Source organism: Equus asinus, chromosome 18, assembly GCF_041296235.1.
Source record: "Equus asinus isolate D_3611 breed Donkey chromosome 18, EquAss-T2T_v2, whole genome shotgun sequence".
In the NCBI taxonomy this organism is placed as follows: Eukaryota; Metazoa; Chordata; class Mammalia; order Perissodactyla; family Equidae; genus Equus; species Equus asinus.
This window is the reverse complement of record NC_091807.1, coordinates 40,015,196-40,030,267: the sequence shown is the minus strand read 5'-3', so window position 1 is coordinate 40,030,267 and position 15,072 is coordinate 40,015,196. Positions and strand designations below refer to the sequence as shown.

Here is a 15,072-nt window from a genome sequence, read left to right as displayed (position 1 = left end):
GCCTGGGTCCAACCAGGAGACTCCCTGCCCAGGGACCCCTGGTGTAGCCTGTGGGCCCCCTGCGGCCAGGACATCCCCACAAAACCTCATGGTCCCAGAACCTCCTCCTGAGCCAGAGCAGGAGTGTGGGCCAGGAGCAGCCCTGGACGCATGACTGCCCAGGTAACTGCGGTGGGAACAGACATGGAGGGTACGGCGCGCTCAGGAGTCATGCACGGGGTCCCACCAAGGTGCAGACTCCATGTGGTCGAGGCTCAGGGCATCCCCTTGGGGACCGCAGTTCCAGCACCACATGGCAGAGCAAGGGTCTACGCTACCCCCAGAGCTTCTGGTGGATCAGCCCCTGGCCCCCACTAGCGACGAAGTTTCTGGCTGCCTCCCGCCCTCGACCACCCTCACCAGTGTCTCCCGGGACGTTTACTCAGTTCAGCCACCTGCCCCCAGGACCTTGGCTCTGCTTCCAAGACCCCAGCCCAGGCTGAGCGTAGGGAACTGTTCCAGGTCAGACTTGGGGCCTGGGAACCTGGCTGAGAAATCCATCCAAGACTGAGGGAGGCTAGGCCTGTCACCCCTCGGACAGGCCGGGGGGCTCAGGTCAGCCCTCAGGACACAGCAGGGAGGGGCCCAGGTCACCCCATCAGCAGGGAGGGACTGTTGGTCCTGGAAGGTGAGTGTGGCCCCAGAGGGCGTGTGTCCCTGAGACCTCAGGGCCCGCGGAGGGCCCCAGACCCATGCATGCAGGTGGGAGGCTTCTGACCCACAGCCCATCCCCCTCCCTAGAAGGTTCCATGGGCCCTGCTTCCCAGAGACTGACAGCACACCACAGTCAGGGTATTTTATTTCTAGAAAAGGTGACAAGCTTTGTCAGCCACAGTGGCCAGTGTACACAGGAGCAGGGTCACAGTGAGGCCCACGGGGCACGGCCCCCCTCGGCACAGAGACTGGGCGCTGGTCCCCCCAAGGGCTGGTGAGGGTGAGATCCCAGCATGGGGAAAGGCTCAGGGCCACGTGGGGCGCCGAGGCAGAGGGGCAGCAGTGTCCAAACATGGACGCCCTCATGTCCCCTGGGCTGGAACGTGGGCACCCAGGGTGCTCTGTCCCAGAAGACAGCCCAGCAGACAGCAGGGGACAGAGCTGGGCTGAGAGGGCTGTGTCCCCCACCTGCCGGCAGGCTCCCAGCAGCAGCAGCCCCAGCCCCAGGGAGGGAGGCCAGTGGAGGTGGCAGGCACAGCTTCAGAAGCCCTTCTCCATGCTCAGCGTGCGGCGGGTGACGTGCTCCAGCTGCCCGGACACGTAGTCGGCCATGCTGATGCGGTAGTGTGCCAGCATCTTCAGCATGAGCCGCAGGTTCAGCCACCACTGCTCCCGGGGCATGCGGTGCCTGCAGCGGGTGGGGGTCAGGGTCAGGGGAGCAACTCGGGCCGCAGCCTCCACCCAGGACACCCCTTCTCGGGGCACCTGGACACTGGCCCCAGCCGCTGCACTCGAGCAGGGCATGGCAGTGGACCTGGGGTCCCCGTCCCTCCGGGGCCTGCACCAGGAGAGGCTCAGCACAGACTCGCTGGGGGACGGAGTCGGGGACACGTACTCTCAGACCTGGCCAGTCTGGCTGAGCCCACCCCACCCTCTGCCCTCTCGGGAGGAGCAGCGACAGGGGGTCAGCCCTGGGTGTAGGGACGGTGCTGCCCCATGGGGTCAGGGCTCGAGTGTGGCCGCACTGCCCTCCTGGCACACTGGCCCCTGGAACGTCTAGGCCTGGTCAGTCCACCCCTCTCTTTGGAGGGACTCACTCAAAGTCAGTGTCCTTCTTGAGCTCGGTGACAGGGCTGAATGCCACCACCTTCTTCCGCAGGCCGATCACGCAGGCTGAGTCGGGGGCGTTGGCGAACACCCGACCTGTGGACACAGGCACGTGCCGGCAGCCTCACACCCAGGCCCTGGCGGAGTGCAGGGGCAGTCCGGGCCTCCCTCCCGCAACGTACCCTTGCGGTAGACTGCCTGCAGCTTCTCCGACATCCAGAGCATGGCCTTCATCCCCAGCTTGGTACCATAGTTCCGGTCGAAGGGGGTTGGAGCCCCACCCTGAAAACACAGCGGTGGGGCCACCTCCTGGGCGCCAAGAGGAGCAGACCGGCCCAAGGCAGGGGCCCCCCACCTTGGCTCTGCCATGACCTCAGGTGAACCCTCCCGGGCAGCTTCTGACACCTCATCCCCTCCAACCGCCAAGCACTTCTGTCTGTTCCCTTTGCCTGCCTCCAACTCAGCCAAGGCCCCTTTCTCTACCCCAAATCTGGCCCAAAAGCCACCTCCAGAGGCCGAGCAGTGGGCTGCCATCGAGGGGGGTGGCCTCCATGGGCCCCTGTGTCCGGGAGGCAGGTCCCACCACCAGTGAGCAAGGACCCCATGGGAGAGGGGAGCTCTCAGGACGCACATGGCCCCACGTCAGGCTGGGAAACCCCCAGAGCACAGGCTTCCTGCAGGGCCACCAGGAGGTGGTGGAGGTGAGGGGATGGAGGCAGCCACAGGGCTCCCGGGCCTGCCCCTTCCTGGCGGCGAGGCCTGTCTCCTCACCTGCACCACAGGCTGATGAGCACCCTGGCTGGGGGTAAGATGGAGGCGGCCAGGTGCCCCATGAGGACATGCACAGGGAAGCGTCCCCATCTGCCATGGCCTCCTGGGTCCCCTCAGCCCAGGTACAGATGGAGGCTGAGGGCCACCTTCCAGAATCCATGCTCCTGGACCCATACCTGCTGCAGGTGGCCCAGGACATTGGTCCTGCAGTCAAAGACACCCTTCCCCTCGGAGGAGTACAGGTTGTACAGAAACTCCGTGGTGTAGTATTCGTGGCACTTCTCATTTCTGCAGAGAGGAACAGCCACTCAGGACTTGCCAGGATGCTGAGCCCCACTGGGCCGGGCCCCCAGCTGGGTCTGGGGAGGGGCAGCACCTCAGGAAAGCCCGACCCCACCCTGCCCTTTGGGAGGCTGCCTCCACCTTGTTCTACCCCTCGGCAGCCTGGCCTGCAGCACGGGGGTCTTGAAGCCCCCACCACGGCCTGAGCAGACACCTCCCCCTGCCCGGGCCCAGGACTGCCGGCAGCCTCACCGGAGCACCAGGCCCCTCTGGATGTCCGTCTTCATCTTCTCCGTCAGGTGCTCCACGTTGGCCTGCAGGGGCGAGGCAACACGGGTGAGCCGCAGTCGGGGCAGCAGCCAGCACTGCACCCACCCGCAGCCGGAAGGCTGTCTGGGAAGGAATATTCCAGACTAACCGACAGGTGGGGCTGGTGTGACCTGGGGTGATGGGGGACACAGCTGGTGGGAGGGTGCTGGGAGATGGGGGCTAGACCGTGAGGCTGGGTTGGGGGTGGACGGTGCCAGGAGGCCATGGAAGCCACAATGTGGACACTGGGTGGGGGGAGTGCACAGATGAGGGGGTGCACAGGTCACAAGCCCCCAGGCTGTCAGGCTGTTGCCCCTTGGTCTGGGCCCCAGGCCAGCCCGTGTGGGTCTCAGGAGGGGCCCACTCAGCCCCACTGGGGGTCTGCAGCCAGAGAAGGGCTGCAGGCTCACCTTTAAGTCTTGGATGTTGAAAGGGTCCTCAAAGACGTAGGCGGCGTCGGCCCCCACGGCGATGCCAGTCACAGTGGCCAGGTAGCCACAGTAGCCTCCCATGGTCTCCACGATGAACACGCGGCGCTTGGTCCCCGAGGCCGACTGCTTGATGCGGTCACAGCTCTGGGGGGCCAGGGGTGGTCAGGACCCTTCCCGGGGGGCCACGGAGAGCTGCTAAGCTGCAGGGACCCAAGCCTCTCTCCAGAGCTGACCGAGGATCGGAGGAGCTGGGGAAAGCCTCGCCCTGCATGCCCAAGGCACCAGCAGCCCTCACCACGCGCTCTCCACAAGGCCACGCAGAATCAGGGGCCCTCAACCAGGGCGGTTCTGCTCCCGGGGACAATGGGGGAGTCACTAGCATCCAGTGGGTGGAGGCCAGGGACATGCTGGGGGCTCTCTCTGACATTGCCCAGGGCTACACTGGGCTTTAACGTCCTCATCCGTAAAGAGGGGAGGACTCTCCTGCCACTGGATGGTCATTGTGAACAAGGGACCAGATGACATGTGAAGGAATATGCTCTGCAGATGCTAATGACAATGTGAAATGTAATGATAATCCTAACTTGGAATGGCTCAGAGTTTGAAAAGGAAATTATAACATTAAACAAACAACTAAGAAAAAGGAAATAAAACAAGATAAGCAGGTTATCGGAGTCTGAACCAGGAGGTTGAACCCCAGAAAGAAACAGAAAGCAAAGTGTAGGACATAGCTGCAATGCTGGCCAAAGGATCAGTATCCTACATATGTAAAAAGCACTTACAAATTAAAAAAAAACCTCACCAAGAGAAAAATGGTAAATGATGGGAAAAGATAATTTCCAAAAAAGCCACAAACAGATAAGAAACAGGTATAGAAAAATGTTCGACTTCCCCAGAAATCAGAGCTGCATGTTAGAATACCATCATCCCCATCACAGAAGCAAAGAAAACAGGACTGCATTTGGCGCTGGCCAGAGGCAGGGGCACAGAAGGTTCAGAAGGAGCCGTGGGCAGCCCACAGCCTGTGTAGATGGGGGAGGGGGTGAGTTCAGAGAAAACCCCGCAAGATCACAGGACCTCCAGGTCAGGAGATGAAGTGGCTTTCCTTTAGTCTCTTGTGGGTTCCATTCATATTTCCTCCTTTCTCTAGTAACACACAGAACCTGCTCGGGGTCCACACACCCCCTTCCAGCTTCAGAGCCCCCCCACAGACACATGGAGGTGCTGGACCCTCAGGAAAGTTGGGCTCATGTGGGGCCATAGATGGGTGGTGGGAAGGGTCCAGAGGGTGGAGAGAGCAATGAGGAGGCCCCTGCGGAGGTCCCAGGGCTAGCCCTGCTCGGACCCCTCCAGGGATGGAGCCCCCACCTCCAGGGAAGCCCGTGCCGAGGTGGATGGCTCCGATGACTGGAAGGCTCTCTGGAGCACGCGCCCTCCCACGTCCTAGCCAGTGGCCTCAGTTTCCCCCACATCCACACATGGCTGCCTCACTGGATAGATCCGTGACCTGACATCCACACCACTACATTAGCACAACTAAGTCAGCTCCAGCCCTGACTGCTGTTATCCTCGGGTCCCAGCGACCCCAGAGCCACACCCCTGCCTGCCGTCCATAAGACTTTGTGCTGCAGCCAAGTTCTGCCCACTCCCGATGTAGTCAGCGGCCTCAGTGCAGGCACGACGCCCCGTTGCACCCGCAGCAGCCCCTCTGGGCGCTCAGCACTCTGTGCTTTGCCCCCAGGGCCCCGCTTCCTGGGGGCTTGCCGCCGGCACCCCATCCCTGCCTGAGTCTTGCCAAGTGGGACGGTGGGGCCCAGCGCCCTACCTCCATGGCAGCATTGACAGCAGTGTCACAGCCCAGGCTGAAGTCGGTGCCCGGCACGTTGTTGCTGATGGTGGCCGGGATGACGCACAGGACGATGCACAGCTCCTCGTAGCGCCCGCGGGCCTCCACCAGCTGCAGCACCCCCTCGTAGGCCTGTGGGCAGGCGGGTGGGCAGGGGGCTCAGGGCCGTGCAGGAGAGGCTGGGCTGCGGGGAGAGGCGGGGGAGGCGAAGGCGGGCTCCAGGGCTGGGAACACTTGGCCCGCTCCCCAGCGGCTGGCTGTGTGCCTAGGACTGGGCGTTGGGACCACCCACTCCCACTCCCAGGGCCATGACCCAGCAGGCCCCACCCAGGAGCTATGTCGTCCCAGTCGGCCAGGGACACTGGACTCCAAGGAAGACTGGAAGGAGGCCCACCCTCCCTGCCTGGACCCCACTCCACTCCATGCAGTCTGCAGGGGGCTCAGGCTCCCCAGGAAAGGGCGAGAGGGGACGTTAGTCACTTAAGAGGGCTGGCCAGGAACGAGCGCCATGCCAGCAGTGCCAGAACTCTGCTGAGCTGCACCGTGGACGGCCACCCTACAGTGAGGGACTGAGGCCACCTGGGCCTCCTGCCCCAGGCTATCCCGCCCCACCCAACCTGGGACATGCGCCTGTCCAGTGGTGAGGCTCAGAGCTGCCCCTCCTCCTCCCCCCCATCCCCCAACCCCCCCGACCAGCACCAACAGCACCAGGTTGCCAGCATTCATTTGAACTCTGTGCCACCCTCAGGAGAAGGTGAAAATCCTCCCAAAGCCGACACCACACTTCCCCTCGGGGACCCGCCAGTCTTCACCGGCCTGTAGTCACTTCCCGGCACGTGGGGTTTCCAGAAGGGCCCCAGACGAGGGGGAGATGCTCTCGGGTCTCCTCCACAAGCCCCCCAGCCGGTTGGTTCCCTGGGCAGCCCCCTCACCTCGAAGCCACCGATGACCAGCAGGGCGTGGATGTTGTAGGCGCGGACACTGTCTGCGATTTTCTCCATGTAGCTCTTGGGCAGCGTCCTGCGGTGGAGATAAATCAGATGAACATGTCACGTCCACACAGAACGCCAGGCTGGAAGGACACACGTCCACACTGCAGCTGGCCGTGGGGGAGAAGGCCCTGGGCTGTGGTGAGGCAATTCCCGTCTAGAGGTGGAAGGAGGGCGCTGGCCACTCGCCTCCTGCCAGCCCGGCTGTGAGCTCCACTTCCTGCCCAAGGGGATGCTCTCCGCAGGCAAGGGGCCACTGAGCAGCCTCCTTGACACCAGTGGCCACAGGTGGGCTCTCAACCAGGAAGCCCCAGGCAGGAGAGTCAGAAGCCTGCTCTGGGCAGGTCACCAGCCAGAAGGGGGATGTCGCCAAGGCCAAGGGGCTGGGCTCTCCTGTGGCCTGCATTCTGGCTCTCCCACCCCCAGCAGCCCACAGTGGCCAAGGGGCCTGGGACGGTGGCCAGCCACTCACCTCTTGGTCCCCAGCATGGAGCCACCACGCCCCAGCCAGCCAGCCACGTCGTGCCAGCCCACTTCTTGCACCTGCAGGAGAGACACGCAGCTTCAGGGGGCAGGCCAGAGGCAGTGGCACATTCCTCCTCAGGTGACAGAGCTGTGGTCAGGGAGAGCCCTTCCTCGAGGGGGACAGAGGCCGTGCCAGGTGCCAACCGTCACGCTGCAGGTCAGAGTCGGGTTTGGGGGCCTGGCTGGCGCAGCTAACGTGGCCACAGCTGCTCCCCTCTCCCAGGGCCCCTGATCTGCTTTCACAGGCCATTCCCTGTGTCCGGTGGCCCCTGCTTGTGAGCAGACGAGGGCTGGGTCATAAACCAACAGAAGAGGAGCACGCCCCAGCCACTGCAGCACCGTCCCCGGCCCGGCCTCCGTCACAGCCGCACCTACCTGACCCTTGGCCAGGCCCTCAAAGCCGTCATGCACGACGTACACGGTGTGGCCTTGGGAAATGCCGCAGCGCACGGCCGAGCGCACGGCCGCGTTCATGCCGGCCGCCGGGGCCCCCACGTTCAGGATGGCCAAGGAGAAGTTGGTCTACAGGGAAGGGAGGAGAGAGGAGTCAGTACCGGGCGGGGAGGCCCAGCTGACCCAGACAGCTCAGCCAGAGCAGCTTCCAGCGAGGGGCCCAGGTTCTCGTGCCAGCCTGGACACTGTCCAGCAAGGGGCTCCCTGGGAATGAAGCTATCTGTCCTACTGCCCCCACCAGCTTCTGGCAAAGACCCGACGAGCTGTGGTGCAAGCTCGGCTCCTAAACTGCCAAGTCCTCGGCCAAAGGCAGCAGCAAGAAGAGTTCACACACTGTCGGCCGAGCACGGCTTGGGCCACAGTCAGTGCCTGCCTGGAGGCCTTCAGCAGTCACCCCACACTTGGGGTCAGGGCAGCTGGCGCCGCAAAGTCATTGGTGATCAGCACGGATGCACAGAGAGAGAAGGGGCCACTGCTGTCATTGTAAGTTTTCCAGCAGCCACATTTCCCAGTGGCTAAGAAGCAGGTGACACTCCTTTTAATAGTAGGATTGATTTAACCAAAATATTATGCCCTCAACCTGGAATCAATGTAAGAAATTCCTAGCAGACTAGTCCACATCCGTTTTCCCTTCAGCGTCCGTGGAACCCTGCCTGTGTTTGGCATGTACAGCACTCACCATGGGCAGCCATGTTCCAAGCACAGCATGGCCACATGTGGCCAGTGGCTCTGCCAGGCAGCGTGGCTCTGCTGGGTCCTGGTAACCCCGGCTGGTTCAGAGGGGGCACGTGGAGACCACTCTGCTGCACCGGGGTGGGGACAGGGGAAGTTGCCCATCCCTGACTACCTTCTGGGATCAGTGGGGGCCAGGACCCCAACGTCCATGACTGTCACGATGGGACCCTTTCCTTGTCCCCCAGGATTTCAGAAACGAGTTCTGCTATCATCCTTTTCTGAAGAGAGCCCATTTCCTGAGGTTTTTAGCTATGTTGGAACGTTTCATGAACGTTGGCTCACTCCCCTCCCGAGTTAAATCGACAGGCCTGACTTAACCTCCTTCGGCTGTTTGACAAGCAGCTGCCAGCGGAATGTCCAGGCCCGGACACAGGCTGCCTAGGACCTGCTGCTCAAGCAGAGGCCGAGCTGACCCTCTCAGCTCACAGCTCGGACCCCAGACAGGACGCAGGGTCCCCGGCCCAGCTGGGCCGCTCAGAGCTCCCCGCCTCCTGGGCAGGGGCGGCAGGCCGACCCCACAGGCAACCCTGCGGCAGGGGCCGAGCGAGGCGGCTGCAGAGACAACAGCCGTGGGTCTGCCGCTCGCACCACCTCACCTTCTCTTTGGAGACCTTCTGGTGTGCAAGCAGCTTGTAAATGTTCCAGTTGTTCTCAAAGCTCCTGGAACAGAAGCCGGTCATGCATCACACAGCCCAGCGGCCACAGCCCACGCCACACAGCTCGGCACAGCATGCGGCCCGCAGCCCAGCCCGGCACAGCCCACCTCCCCTCCTGTCGCCACAAGCCCTAGCTGGGTGCCATCGCTGGGCCGTGGAAGACCCCCATGGAACATGCGATCCCAACCCCCTCTCAGCAAAGCGAGCGCCCCGTGTCCAGCCTGCATGGGTGGGGAGCACGGCCATGGAACCGTGGAAACCAGATCGGCAGATCCAGCCCACCGGGTCCCCAGGCTTGCCTCACTGCTACTCCTGTGGACGCCCCCTGCCCCACAGTGCCCACCCCAACCCTACCTGTGCTGTGCCCCCACCCCCACCCCCACCCTGCATGGCGGCTCCACGTCCACCCCCAGCCTTCCTGCTTCCTGGCCCCAGGACCATTAAGACCCTGTCCTTCCTGCCCTACTTCACAGGGCTCAGCCGTTCACACTCGGAAGGAGGGTCTCAGGAGAGCATGTGGGCGCCATCTGCAGGTGTGCATATCCTGCGTGTCAGGGGTACAGCGGTGTGTGAGCCACGTGGGAGTCTGCCCCGGGCTGCGCTGAGCAGACGGCGCCCCGACCTCAGCCCCAAGAGGCCCTCACCTGCCGCGGAGCTGGATGGCCTCGTCGAAGCGCTTCTCATCCATGGCCTTCTGCACCTCCTTTGTCTTAAAGAAAACGGAGAGCACGGGCTGGAGGAGGCGGCCTGGCGCACACTTAGCCGCCGACTCGGAGCCCCACCTGACCCAGCCACCGGGCCCTCCCCAGCAGGGGCACCCCGGGCCTCGCTCCTCCTCAGCTCCTGGGGGCCCAGCCAGGGCCTCGGCGACAGAGGGTGAAGCTGACTTGGCCCTCAGACCCATGGCCAACGCTAAGTCTGCCCCGAACTACCTGCCCTCCCCCAGCAGACCCTGCTCTGCCCCCAGCTGCAGGGCCCCCAAACCTGCAGGGCCGGGGCCAGCGTCCCCACACCCAGCCTCTCAGCCTCTCTGCCTTCACCTCCACTCCCCCTCTCCATGGTCCCTGTTCCAGCCACACCAAATCTCCCCCCACAGTCTGCCTGACTTTACCCAGTGGCTCTGGTCACCTGCTCCTCTTCTACTCTGCCAGCCCCAAACGCCCCACCTGGTCCAGTTTGCAAGGTCAGTCTAAGGCCATTGGCTCCAGGCGGCTAGGTGACTTCAGCTCCCCCAGCTCCCTGCAGCTCCCACCCTCTCTTGGGGCTGGTCTCACCTTGGGGACATGCTCACAACTCCCCCGCCTCCCTGGAGGCCTAGAGGTCCCGGACACCCGCTGGGGCCTGCTGGGGGGCAGCAACGCACCCAGACGGCCAGGCCAGGAGGGGGAGACATGAGTGCTGCCTTCTCCATGTAACAATCGTGGGGAGCAGAGGACTCCGGAGGAGACGGGGTGGGGAGAGGGGCCTGCTGGGGCTCTGAGGGGGCCTGGGAGGATGAGCAGTTCTGGCAGGAAGGGGACCCCTCCCTCGGAAGGCGGGCCCAGTACTCACCACCTGCACACACTCCATGAGGGGCAGCCGCACCGACTGGTTCCCCGAGAGGCTGACCACGCAGGCCGGCGTGTCGGGCGTGGCCTCCAGCAGTGCCATCACCGCCTCCATGCCCATCTTGCTGCTCTGAAAGGGGAGAGGGGCAGGGCGGGGCTCAGGCAGGTACAGCCCACCCTTTAACCCCATGCCCTCCCCCCCACACACACACACACTTGCTCTGCCCTTTTCTGCTCTGGGGGTTGCACTGAGCCAGCCTCTACACTATGCACCCAACATTCCTTCACAGATGCACAAACTGTCAGCTTTCAGAGCCTCCCACACACACACTAACAGAAGCTTCTAGAATAAGTGGCACCAGGAATGGTGACCATCATATGACCACCATTCACAACAGCCCTTCCAGGCATCATTTCACAAGGTCTCAGACAGCCCTGCCAAGAAGGCATGGTCCCTACAGGGTGCAGGTTGCAGTGACAGGACGTGCCCATGGTCACTCAGCCTGATGGGCAGGGTGAGAGCTGGAACTGGGTTTCTAGGGTTCTTTCCACTATGCCAAGGTTTCTCGCTTGGGGCTCCTTAATTCACAGTTTTCTTGGTATGTGTGCAAATGATGAATGTGGGCTAGTGGGCTGGGCCAGCTAAAACATTTAGGGATTGCCCTTCTGGGAGACAAATCACAAATGGGGTCCTGGCACAGCCAATAGGGACAGACAGGTACACAAGAAAGCCAGGCCCATGGTCACGGTGCTCTGCTCTATGAGCTATGGCGGGCAGGTCCCATGCCTCCTGCTGTGCCCACAGACCATGCTCCCTGGGTCTCCGAGGCTTCCTGCACATGCTCACGCTGACTGAGGCACCAACCGCTCAGGTTTGTGTCGGGAACCTCACGCTGACTGAGGCACCAACCGCTCAGGTTTGTGTTGGAAGAGGAGCACGGTGCTGAGGGCTCATTAGGGAAGATTTGAGTTCCCTGAGCTCAGGCTCCTCTCCTGTAACACAACCTGCTGTGTGTGCAGGTGTCACCCTGTGGGAACTGAGCGTGGGAACCAGCACAAAATGCTGCCGTGAGTAATAAACTGTCCTGCGTCTCTGACCCAGGCATCTTGTCTCTTCTACCAGCATCCAGGAATCTGCCAGGCCAGCCTGTTCTGCAAGTCGGGGAGACTCCAGACCCACCCCGGCGCTTGACAGCCCATCTCTGCCTCCCAAGCTCGGTGAGGGCTCATGCTTGGCCCCAATTTCCCAGCCCTTCAGGAGGTTCCCCTGAGTGCACCCCTCACGTAGGGTAGGGGTACCTGGCCAGCTCGGCAGGGTCCCTCTCTGAGGTCACTGTCCCCCTGCTCTGTGACAGGACTGGGGAGATCACGCACTGAGGCGTCCTAGGAAAGGAGTATTGCAGCACAGCAGCTGCAGCTCCCCACGGCCCGAGCTGGTCACCTGGCCTCACACCAGCACAGTAGCCCGGGCACAGGTCCCACCTGCCCTGCTGTCTCTAGCCGCACCCCCCCCCCCAGGGTGACTAACCCCTGTGTGCAGGCATTTTACCCACCGTGGGGCCTTCCCTATCCCCCAGACCCTGCCTCCACTTGGCTGCAACATGATTCCCACTTTGCAGAGGACAAGGTGGGACCCAGTAGTCATCAGGACGAAGATGGCACACTCAGGCCAGAATCCAGCACTTCCCCCGCCAGTGCCGGGCCTCCCCCCAACGTAAGAGCTGTGGTGCTGGGCCATGGGCCAGCCTTGGACATCACACCGCAGGGGGCCGAGCCCAGGCCCTGCCCTCTGCTCACTCCGCCATCCTTTCCCAGGCACCTGCCAAAAGCCGTCACTGAGGAGGGTCAGGAGCCTGCGCTGACAACACGTGGGGCAGGGACGGGGCTGGCCAGGAGGCAGGGGCACGGCTGGCCCTCCGTTTGCCCCCAGGCCCAAGTTTCCCACCCCACAAAAATGAGGGCCCACGCCTCGGTCTCATCTGCAAGCACTGGCAGAAGTGAGAAAATGCTCACACTCACCCAGGCACGCACACCACGCTCCCCCACCCACGCACGCATGCACACCACGCACGCACACCCAGGGCCAGAGCAACGCCCCACCTACCAGGATGCGGTCGAACGCCGAGGGGGTCCCTCCCCTCTGCACATGGCCCAGCACCGTCACACGCGTGTCGAAGCCCAGCCTCTGGACCACCAGCTGCTCACAGGGACAGAGTCAGGGGTCTCCTTGGGTTCGATGCCCACCCCCATGGCCCCGCCACCCCACGGCCCGCAACCCTGGTCCTCACCCCGCCCCCGCCCTGCCTCAGGGATGCCAGCCCCTCAGAGTCCCACAGAGCCGGCCCAGGGTTCACGCTGTGAGTGTGGGGGGGCGTGTCTGTGCATGTGTGTGTATGGATGTGTTTCTGTGGGGGGAGTGTTTGCATTCGAGTGTGGATCTATTTCCAGATGAGTGTGTGAATGTGCGTTTCCACGTGTGTGGGTGTGTGCTCCTATGTCAGCATGTGGATGTGTGTTCCTGTGTGTGTGTGAGTGAGCGGCCGTCTCCAGGCCCATGGCCCTGGGTGCAGGAGCTCCTTGTGGTCTCCAGCCCCCTCGGGTCTGAGCCCACCAAGCACAGAGAATCAGCAGGTGGGCCGGCTCCTGGCAGTGCTGGTCTGGGGACACGATGACAGGGTGGGCAGCCAAAGTGAGGGGCACGGAGAGTCGGGGGCTGTGCCCCGCTGGAGGACGGGGCCAGGGCCCTGGGGCAGAACGCAGTCAGTGGTGCAGGTCACAGGGAGGACTCGCCACAGTGCCAGTGGCTCAGCTGTGGGTCCAGCACTGGGTGGGTGCTGGGCAACTGTCACTGAGGGGCGGGCAGGGGCTGGGCCCTGACATTGGGATGGTATTGGGGCACTGGATGGGGAGCAGGTCTGGCTCTGCAAGGGACATGTTCTGAATTAAGACTGGACCTCCGAGGGTGGGAGGCTCCCAACCAGTGGGGGGCACACTTCAGCTTCTGGGGCCGGGGCTTCTGGGGAGCCCCTAGGCATGCCCACCCCACATCTGGCTGTCACTGGAGATAAGGAAGTATCCTGCAGGAGCCTCCTACCCGGGAAAACGGGGACCCCAGAGAGAAGTGGAGATAAAGGGGTACCCGCCCCCTGCAGCCCTGCCCACCCACACTCACGTCCTTCACGTAGCGGGAGGAGATGGGCTTCCCGTGGCGGTCGATGGCACCCTCCGCGATGATGATGATGTTTAGTCGGGACCCTCGGCTCCGAGTCTAGATCAGAGACACCCCGGAGCTCAGCCACCAGCCTGGAGACACGTGCCCTGGACCCGGGGTCCACACCATGGGACGCACAATCCACAGGAGGAGGGGCAGGGAGTAGACTGAGGTGGGTTGACCAGGACCCAGCTGCCCTTCCTGGGGAGGGGGAGCGGAGAGGGGGCCTGGGGGAGGGCTCTTTGCCTGCAGCCTGGGAAGTGGGGGCAGCGGGGAGGAAGGGGCCTCAGGGCCAGGGACCAGGCAGATGCTACAGGCGGGAAGCGAGTGAGAATGCTCCCGGGAGAAGCAGTCAAGGCGGGAAGACGGTAGTTCTGCAGCCTCCCCAGGACTCAGGGGCCGGGAGCTGGGATGGAGAGGCAGAGGGACGCCCCCCAGCAGGTCCTGCAGTCACAGAGTCAATCCTGCCGGGGTCTAACCTGGGACGCTGAGGTCCCCTCTGAGCCTGTTTTCTCATCCTTAAAGTGGGATGACCTCACAGTGCTGGCCACCAGCCAGGACTTCCCGGACACGCTGCGCCTCCAGAGGACTCCCCCTCCCCTCCCCAGGCTGTGCGAGGAGCAGAGGTGGCACCTAGGGACCCATGACACCCCACACCAGCCCTTGACGGGACCCATCACTGCAAACGCAGAGCTCTCTGAGGAAAGTACTTTTTATGCATCTATTTCTTCAACAAACATTTGTGGGATTCACTCCGACCCACAAGCCCTGTGTTTGCCCCGCAGCACCCAAAAAGCCTCAGAGAGGGAGACAGAGCCAGAGCAGCTCCTGCGAGGCCCGGGTGCAGTGGGAGGGGAACCCAGGGGTGAAGGGCTGCCTGGAGGAGGTGGCACTGGTGCAGGTGAGGTGAGACAGCCAGATTGGGTCTGCAGGCGGAGGAGAAGAGCCTGGACCCCCCTCACCACAGCCTGGGAGGTGGGCAGAGCAGAGGGTGACACCTGCACCTCAAAGGTGGGGAAACTGAGGCTGAGGGGAGCCCAGGAAGGACCTGAGGGCCTCACGCAGAGCAGGAAAGAAGCAGAGTGCACCGACCCTGAGTCCAGGCCACTTCCAGGAAGGCCCAGCCCCAAGTTCTCAGCGAGTAAGCCAAGGCCGAGGTCAGCGTGGGACCATCACTACGAGAGCCCAGCGCCAGTCAGGAGCCCCAGCCCCCCAGGGGGCAAGGACTCCATCCGAGGAGAGAACGTGGGCCTCTGGCCAGCCTCACCCGCTGGACTCTGTTAGGCCCTGCCCTCGGCTCCACTGGGGAAGGTTCCAGAAGCCAGTCATGACCCTCAGTCCCTTCCACTGCCCTGGGCAGGGATGCAAAGCTGCTGTGATGGGAGTGAGGCCACCACTGAGACACATGGGGACAGGGATGCTCAAGGGCCAGCTGAAGGCCCGCCTGGCTCTCCCTCAGAAGACAGAGGGCCTGGGCGCTGACCTCCCCGGACTCCAGAACAAAAGGCCCAGCCCCG

At 63.2% G+C, this 15,072-nt stretch overlaps 1 protein-coding gene across 1 annotated transcript in view; it reads right to left on the bottom strand.

The window, feature by feature from the left end:
- Positions 1–821: 821 nt before the first annotated feature.
- PFKL (phosphofructokinase, liver type) overlaps positions 822–15,072 on the bottom strand; it is a 28,441-nt gene continuing 14,190 nt past the window's right edge. Inside the window, exons 8-22 of the mRNA XM_044750903.2 lie at positions 13,517–13,612; positions 12,449–12,541; positions 10,349–10,474; positions 9,442–9,506; positions 8,738–8,801; positions 7,329–7,475; positions 6,901–6,971; positions 6,372–6,459; positions 5,419–5,571; positions 3,573–3,737; positions 3,106–3,167; positions 2,748–2,859; positions 1,983–2,082; positions 1,791–1,896; positions 822–1,381 (exon numbers count right to left, since the gene is read on the bottom strand). Coding sequence (XP_044606838.1) covers positions 1,234–1,381; positions 1,791–1,896; positions 1,983–2,082; positions 2,748–2,859; positions 3,106–3,167; positions 3,573–3,737; positions 5,419–5,571; positions 6,372–6,459; positions 6,901–6,971; positions 7,329–7,475; positions 8,738–8,801; positions 9,442–9,506; positions 10,349–10,474; positions 12,449–12,541; positions 13,517–13,612 — 1,596 coding nt within the window. The 3' untranslated portion in view covers positions 822–1,233. The remainder of the gene's footprint in view (positions 1,382–1,790; positions 1,897–1,982; positions 2,083–2,747; positions 2,860–3,105; positions 3,168–3,572; positions 3,738–5,418; positions 5,572–6,371; positions 6,460–6,900; positions 6,972–7,328; positions 7,476–8,737; positions 8,802–9,441; positions 9,507–10,348; positions 10,475–12,448; positions 12,542–13,516; positions 13,613–15,072) is intronic.